This window comes from Melopsittacus undulatus, chromosome 10 (assembly GCF_012275295.1).
Source record: "Melopsittacus undulatus isolate bMelUnd1 chromosome 10, bMelUnd1.mat.Z, whole genome shotgun sequence".
In the NCBI taxonomy this organism is placed as follows: domain Eukaryota; kingdom Metazoa; phylum Chordata; class Aves; order Psittaciformes; family Psittaculidae; genus Melopsittacus; species Melopsittacus undulatus.
Window position 1 is genome coordinate 15,067,550 of NC_047536.1, and position 8,488 is coordinate 15,076,037.

The following is an 8,488-nucleotide window of genomic DNA, read 5'->3' on the forward strand; positions in this document are numbered from 1 at the left end:
AAAACAAAACAAAACCCCCATTTTGATAAGGGGCATAATAATAGAATAAAGCTCTTTATGTACAAAAATACAATTTTCATATGAAAGAACATCTTGAATAAATTAAACCGCTATCTGGCCCGGTCGCTGAATACCCCGTGTCTGCTCCTGCTCTAAAGCAAGGCCGTCGCGCTGGGGGTCAGCATCTATAATGCATGAGCCCCTCCGCTTGTCCGGCGGGCGGGGACGGGGGTGGGGGTGGGTCCCATCGGGGCCGGTGCTGGGCCCCCGGGTGCGGGCAGGGGAAAAGAAGGGGGTGTGTGGGATGCGCTGAGCCCCGCGCTGCGCCCCGGGCAGCATCGGCCCCTTAAGCCTTTTCATGGCATTGTCAGGGCGTTCAAACCAAATTTTCATGCTCGTTTTTCTTCGCTGGAGAGCTACAAATTGTAAAATTGACTTTTCACCTCGTCTGCGGCAGCAAATCTGTCGCTTTTCATCCCGGTTTTCGGAGGCGCACGGGAGGCGAGGCGGGGGTCGGGGGATAGGGATGGAGAGGGGAGGGTGGTGGAAAGTGCAACGGAGGGAGACCCCTCCTCCCTTATCCATCACCCGCAGCCCTCGGGAGGGGAGAACCGGGCGGCACTAGCGGCAGGGAGCGCCGGGGGCCGCGGGCAGCCCGCAGAAGCCGCGCAGGGCGTCAGCGGGCGCGTAAGCGCAGTCCTCGGAGGTGGCGGGGCTGCTGGGGCCGGAGGCGGAGGCGCAGAGCGAAGGGGCGGACGGGGAGGCGCTGGACAGCCAGGAACCAGCGTCGCTGCCGGGGCTGGGGGGAGCGGCGGCCCCGCGGAAGGCGGGGGGCGGCGGGAGGCACTGCTCGGCCAGGCGGAGGGTCTCGGAGAGGGCCCAGATGTAGTTGTAGGCGAAGCGCAGGGTCTCGATCTTGGTGAGCTTGGTGTCGTCGGGGAAGGTGGGCAGGACGCTGCGGAGCTCATCCAGGGCGGCGTTGAGGTGGTGCATGCGGTTCCGCTCACGGTCGTTGGCCTTCACCCGTCGGCTGCGCTTCAGAGTGTGCAGCAACGCTTCGGTGCGCGCCCGCGCACGCCCGCGCCGCCGCCGCCGTTCCCGCGGAGGTTCCGCGCCGCTGCTGGCCGCGTCCGCGGGCATCCTGCGGGAGAGAACACGGAGCTGCTGTCACTGAGCGGGACGGGGCGGAAGGGAGTGGGGGAGAGTAAAGAAGGGAAAGGTGCGAAGCGGCCGGGGAAGGGGTGTGGGGAGAAGGGGTAAAACAGAGAAATAACTACTAGGGGTGGCGGTGCTTGGCACGGCGGGACCGCGCCGCGCAGGTGCCGGCGCTCCCGTACTCACATGGAAAGGCACTCCCGGGGATGCAGTGACAGCAAATAACGGTATAAAAATATAGAGACGGGAGAGGAGAAAAGGCGAAGGTTGGCGCTGCGGGGGGAGGCAGCGCGGGCCCCGCGCCTCCGCGGGTGCGGAAAGCAAAAAAGGAAAGATAAAGAGGAAAGAAAAGCCCAGCGAGCGCCGGGGGAGGCGGGGCGGGGGGGACACGCGACCGCTCTTGTCTTTGAAGTGCTGCGGGCTGCGATCCGCTCGTGTGAGCGGCGGCTTTGGCACACGACGGCGCTGCCGCCCGTACTTATAGCGCCGGGCGGACAATGGCCCCGTGGCCGCCCCGCGGGGCCGCGCCGAGGCGGCAGGTCGGCCCCGTGCGCCGCGCCCTCCGGAGCGTGCCCGCAATTACCGCGGCCAGCCGCGCATCTGCCGCGGCCCCGGGGGGATGCGGGGGGGGGGGGATGCTTGGGAGGAGGGGGACACCCCAACCCCCCCTCCCCGCTCTTTTGTGCCCCTGTGCGGGAGCGGAGAGGGACGGCGGTGGCCGGACAAAGCGGGGCCGGGGGGTCGGTGCTGGGCGAGGAGGTGGAGGGGTCACTGGGTTAGACTGGGCTAACCACAAGGGGTTGGTCTGTGCTAGCCATAGCAGTTATCCTGGGCTGATCACAAGCGTTTGGCATGAACTGAAAAGGACGGCCTGTGTTTTGTCCCCCAGCCAGAATCTGGTGCAAGATTTCTTCGGGATCTCTTTGCACCTTGCAGTTTGTTCCGCGCATCCCCCATCAAAGTGAATATGGTCTGAAGTAATCAAACTTTAAGTCACAGGTCTTCTCCCTCCGGTGTTTCAGAGGGGAGTATCTACACCTGCTTTGGCTTTTGGGTGCTGCACTTTGGAAAGGGTTTTCCAGGTGTTCAGAAAGCTAAAAATCGCAATACACTCATTTTACAAATTTCTGTGGTGTGAATGTATATCTGCAACTCTTCATCTCTGGATAGAAACAAAGAACCGTGCTGCTCTCATTGTGAAGTTCCCCTTCCCTCTGCTAATCCCCACGAAGTGCCCAGGTATCACTGTTTAGCACTTTGGGAAGCCACGGTTTCATACGTGGCTAAAAGGTTTCCTCATGCTGACACTTACAGCATCCCCCTGTCAGTGCTGTAAGTGCGCCATTGTCAGCACTCAAGTACTTGCCTCTCTGAAAGGTTTTCAGTGTCACCACCCATCAATAGCCATTTTTTACACTTCTATACCTGAACTCACATGTGTTGATATGATTTCCCCTTGCATCAAATGTAGATTAATTCCCTCTCCTGTGATTTCCTCCCGTGCCTTTGGTAAACAGGGAAAAGCAACAGCGGAAGTTATTGCCTGTATCTTTGTATTTTAAGTTCATAACAACCAGTCTTTGCTTTAACCCAAGACAGCAGTTTGGGATCAGTATTATTCCCTCTACTTTCCACCCTCCTAACTTCAGGATGATCCCCGACACCAGGAAACATCCCTGATCAACCTCCTGCGGGCCAGGAAGATCACACAGAAGTGAGCAATCCTGAGAGCCCTGTGTAATGAATATTAACGAGGCTCAAACCAGAAAGAGTCTTCCAGCATCAGCTTACTTTGCGTGTTTTAACACCTTTATGCAGCTCCAAGAGCTTGGATGTGCAGTATAAGCACCTAATGGAGCTGGGCTGTTGGGCGGGAGGGACTGAGCTCTCTCCATCACCAGACCTGCAATCAGGCTGATGTTTTTAGGGCCCATGCATACAAAAATGACTCTCTGTGCTAAGTAGTTCCACTTCACTGAGTTACTCATGTCCCTAAGTGATGGCACGGTTAGAGGCCTCGGCCGGTCAGCAGCAGACATCAGCAGTGGAGTATCCAACATGAACCACGAGAAAGTCAGAAGGCACCAAAACATAAAGGTTATGGAAGCATATGGCAAAAAGTGTTAAACTTCTGTTACAGTGCACTTTGGATACGGTGCTATAAACTCTGGTGTCGTCTGCAGCACTTTTATTGCCTTTTGTGGAGGTGTCTTTGAGCAGTCAATAGTTTATTCATTAAAATGTTTATGATTCCCTCGAGTTCCACAGACTTTGGCACAACCGATCACTTGTCTGCAGGTTTGCAGTGAAAGCGCATTATTCATTAGTCCTTATCCATCATTTGCACTTTGTCATTTGTTATTCTCTTGTTTTAAAAGTTTGTGCTCCAATCAAGGAGGGGAGAGAGCACCATGTGTCTCTGTGATCAGTCACAGCCATGAATAGCCAGAGCTGAAGTGACTGTTTCACAAACAACCCATAGGCTGAAATTTGTTTGCATAATCTATTCACTGCGTACTTATGAATAACGAATGCATTCACAGAACCAGAATTGTTTCAGGAAGCCTTCGCAAACAGAAAGAAGTGCTAAATATCTCGGATAATTTATTCCCGATGAATAATTCAACCCGTTCTATCGCAGGCAGTCTACTAATTTTGCAGATAAATTATTCAGCCAGCACAGATAATAGCTCTTACACCTTATGGGCCTGCTCCTATGGAAGTCAGCTGCAGAAGTTCTGTGAACTTTTCCAGGACTGGGAAAAGAAAGAATTCCCAAAATGAAACAGGACCTTTGATTTCCAGGAACACAGAATGCGTTCCCAAGCATCTCACTGATGCCTTATTCTGATTTTTAGCCTTTGATATTAGCTTCTCCGCCTTGATGTAAGTGCGGCTAGGCTCAGATGGGCTCGTGGGTGTTATTAGTTTCATATTTTGAGCTCTAAGGAAGCTTGCCATAAATCCCATTTGCTTTGAGACACCTCATAGCACTTTAAAATGAAAAAGAAGAAGGAAAATTATTCAAATGGCATTTTTGGACTATGGAAACTGTAAAAGCACAGCTGAATCAGCCCATCCTTCACTACCTCGGATGACAAACTGCTCATCTGAAATCACAGCCACCTACTGTGGGCATGTTTCCATGCAGTGCATTTATCTCCTGAGCCTTGATGGGGCCTCAAGCATGAAGCTGGCTCCTGTGCCCTTGTGTTGGGACATCATGCCTTGGATCCTGCTCATGGCTGGGCTCCAGAAAGAGGAATTAGGAAATAAAGGTGGAGGAAAGGCTGTTGGAGGAAAGGTGCCACAAGGCTCCCAGGTGCCAGCAGTGCTGTCAGTGCTCAGCATTGCTCTCTGGATTTCCATTTCCAGCAAGGAAGAAGGTTGTCCATGAGAAGATGCCATTCCCTGGTAGGGGTTTATTGTACCTTGAAAAGTTAAATAAATCTCTACATTAGAAATAAGCCTCACATTTAAAAACTGACCGGAATTCTGATCATTGGAGCAATGTTGGCATCACTCCGCTCCCCAAGCATGGAGGTGAGAGGTTCGCAGTAGAACCACTCGTGCAGTTGGAAGATGCTTCAGAGAAGCTAAGTATTTTTCAAGGCTTAAGCTGCAGGTCAATACAACTCACCAAGCTCTGTGTTTTGTTACATTAGCACGCAAGAGCTTAAACTAATGTTGGGATGGGTGTCAAAACAACATATCAACCAGGAGAATACTGCTTTTTTGCTCCCTTGTTTGAAAGCATGGCCAAGTAAATAGGCATAGCTGCTTGGGGAAGATGCTTTGAACTGAAGCTGGGGAGGCAGTGTGGCTGGTGGCAAATCCATCAGCATAAGAGCAGAGAGATTGACCCAGTGCCTTGCAGGAGGAAGGGTCGATGCTCACTGCAGGTCGACGCAGCAGGAATGGTAAAAAGAGATGGAAAACCAGAAGGTGGCTTGATTGGCAACTTGTCCCTGTGCTTGCATGGGCACGGTGCAGACCTTGTCTGTCCATCCTGGGCTGGGGACAAGGCAAGGGCTGTGAGTGCATGGATGGACAGATGGTGCCGTGCTCCTGGGACCCGTGGCCTGAGCAGAGGCAGTTTACAGCTCCCAGCCTGAGGCTACAGGAGTGTTTAGTGGTTCACTCCTTGGTTGCTCACTGATGGACAGCTCTGCAAGTCCCATGTTTGAAAGGGAGCAGAGCAATGGCTTCATCTGTAGGGGATTTAGCCTATCCCCTACCTGCCTGTGGCCAGTATGAGGCTACAGGCCACATGCCAGGAAGGGAGCATGGGGGCATCGCTGGGAGCATCCCCAAGTTCCAGGGAGGGTCCTGGTCCAAAGGAGCTGAATCCACTCTGAAATCCCACACGAGTGCCTGGGAGCCATAGCCAGGGCTCATCCCTCCCAGGGGCTCTGTAGAAATAGGGGGAATGTTTTATTTCCAGGTTTTAAATGTTCGCTGTAACGTTTTCCTTCTTTTTGGAAGGGGAAGGGGGGCGAGTAGGTAACCGATTGTTCCCTGCAAGCACAAATGTATTTTGTTTGTTGTAATTAAAATGTTTTAATGAGACAACCATAAAATCAACCATTAATTATGTTTTTTTCAAACACTTCTGCTTCCTTTTGAGCCAGGTCTATTTAGAAATAGTTTAGAGAGTAGCCTGCAGTTTTATTCTTTCTGCGGTATTATACACAGGAGTGGAGAAGTCATTTATAAATAATTACACAATGTTTTGGGTCTTTGGGTTTGTATAATATATCAAAGCGATTAGTACACGCATTGTTCCATTGTAAATGGGTTTTTTCCCCTTCCTTTCAGTTTCACTTGCCTTGTCTTCTATCTAAACCTTTTTCGTGAAATCCTTTGTCTTCCTCATTCTTTTAGCTTGTTACAGTGCAGGGACATTCTTCTTATTCAAACACTCACAGCATGAGCAAAGAAAGCTACTTCTGTCGCATCTTAAGTTTTACCATAACTTTCTGGCATTTTCTTTTCTTCCCCTTTTCCCAGACTACTGATAGGGTAATGAAGAATTATAACATACATCAATTATTGGTGCTCACGGTGTATTATGCCCTTGAATTCAAGGGGAGATAAAGAGGGAAGAGACCCCCCCCCCCCCCAGCTCCACTTTCTGTGGTTTTGAGGCACATGAGAGAGGACTCGGCACAGATTATTTATAACATCTTTCTGAGCATCAATTATGTTTGACTCCTACAACCACTTCCTTGTCCCACTGGTTTTATGGCCAGAAGGAGTCATTTTGGTGTGTGGTAGCTGCGGCATTTAACTTGTTTCTTTTATGAGGAGCCCAAACAATGCATCTTCAGGCCAAACAATCTATCTCCCCGGATAATAGCCCGAGTGTCAGTCAAGCGCTCAGGGCTGGGAAATATATGGTCATGGTAAAGGGCCACGGGAAGAAAGCGTGGAGATGGAGACACTTGTGAGGGGTCCTCGTGCTCTCTGCGCCCCCGGGAAGCTGGGCTGGACCCAGAGTGGGGAGCAGGTGCCCCGGGATGCATCCGGCTGCTTGAGCATTCAACAACCCTAATCCGAGTTATCCAAGGAAAACGGCCGAACCTTCCCAATGCGGTCACGTTGCTGGGGCACGCTCCCTGCCTGGCCCTTCCCCAGCCTTCTGGCTACCACATTAACTGGGAAAAATGAGATTAGGATGTCACCTCCGAGAAACAAGCCCCTTCCCCCCCCCCCCCCCTCGGACCTTATTGTGCAAGAGCTTTTTCTTCTCTTTTTGCTCCCCCTCCACCTTCTCCCGCCCCTTCTTCCCCCTCTTTGTGTTGATTTGTATTTTGTTAATTGAAGCTAGAACACTTCTCCTAAAAGAAAGGGACAAAATTCCCTGGCTGCCCTGTGGATGAAACAAAGTGCGAAGCAGGAAGCTCAACTACATTTTACATTTAGTTCGTATTCACTGCAATAAAGATAACGTGGAAGTACAGAAGCACCATAAGTGTGGGATGAAATTGAGCCTGAGCTCTTGTGGGGAGAGCTCTGGGTATCCCCCCCTAGCTCTGGGGCTTGTGCTCAGGGGAGGAGGATGCTCCAGGACCACCGGCAGCCCCCGGTCCCCATTGCCCCGCCACAGGGGCCCAAGGGATTTGCTGCCATTTGCATAGCAGGTGTTGGATCCTGGGCCATTCTTCCTTAAGGGAGTTTTAATACGGGATAAATTACCAGGAATTAGGAGGATGCAGGCGACAAGAAAAGCGCTCGTGGAGTCTTCTCCCGGGAAGAACGGAGAGCAGAGAGAATAGCTAAAGAAAAGGAATAAAACCCAAACGCAGCAGCTCCTGAGTCTGGGGTGTGCAGGGGTTGGGGGCAGCTCTCACTGCATTACCCCCAAATTCAGGTTAGAACTCAGGAACGCAGTAATCCCAGGGACAGTAATACGATTACTGAGTGAGTAGGTCTGGTAGGGGAGTTTAAAATGTTAATCCCTGGTATAATCCCTTCCCTGGCATTGTACGTACAAGGGTTGCACCCGCAAGAGAATTCCCTGTTTCCTTCCCTGGGCTTAAGGGTGGGAGGGCAAGGCTGGAGAGCAACCCCGCTGCTGATGTGCACACACAACACGTGTATGAACGTGTGCACACGTGTGCCCACCACGTATGCGCATATAGCTGTGTACCCACACGCTTGTGCACAGTCCCATGTGTACACACACATGCATGCACATGTGAACAGATGTATTTAGCTCTTAGGCAAAAGCTCTTCCCTGTGAGGGTGCTGAGGCGCTGGCACAAGGTGCCCAGAGAAGCTGTGGCTGCCCCATCCCTGGCAGTGTTCAAGGCCAGGTTGGACACAGGGGCTTGGAGCAAGCTGCTCCAGTGGAAGTTGTCCCTGCCCGTGGCAGGGGTTGGAACTGAACGGGTTTTAAGGTCCCTTCCAACCAAAGCATTCCTTGATTCTATGATGATAGGTACGTCTGCACACGGTAGAGGAAAGCTATGTCACTGGTGTTCCCAGTGTATCCTGATGAAGATCTATCACACCTCAATCACTGTGTTGCTCTGTCAGTTAGAGTACACATCTCTAAAATTAAAATGAGATGCTTAATGTGTTTTTAAGCATAATTTTGAAATGCATCCTCCTCCAGGCTTTTATTGCAGGTAGGAAACTTTTGTCTGGCATTTTTGTTCCAACCCTCTCTCTGTAAAGGGACGTCAGTATGAAACCATCTGGATGCTTTTCACATCAAATGAGGCTGGTTGTGTAAATCTTATGTATAAATATACTATGGATGAATGGAGGCCATCTATAATAAAATATTCTACCAGTAATGTAGATTAAAAATAATAATAAATAAAAG

The 8,488-nt window shown here is 51.2% G+C and overlaps 1 protein-coding gene across 1 annotated transcript; it reads right to left on the bottom strand.

Moving 5' to 3' along the window:
- Window positions 1-621: 621 nt before the first annotated feature.
- Window positions 622-1,140, bottom strand: NEUROG1 (neurogenin 1). Its single transcript, XM_005147252.2, has one exon. It carries the CDS (start codon window positions 1,138-1,140, stop codon window positions 622-624), a length of 519 nt encoding a protein of 172 aa, XP_005147309.2.
- Window positions 1,141-8,488: the final 7,348 nt, after the last annotated feature.

Excerpts from the sequence above, each read along its gene's own strand:
- NEUROG1 (XM_005147252.2), bottom strand. The coding sequence starts at position 1,140 with ATGCCCGCGGACGCGGCCAGCAGCGGCGCGGAACCTCCGCGGGAACGG.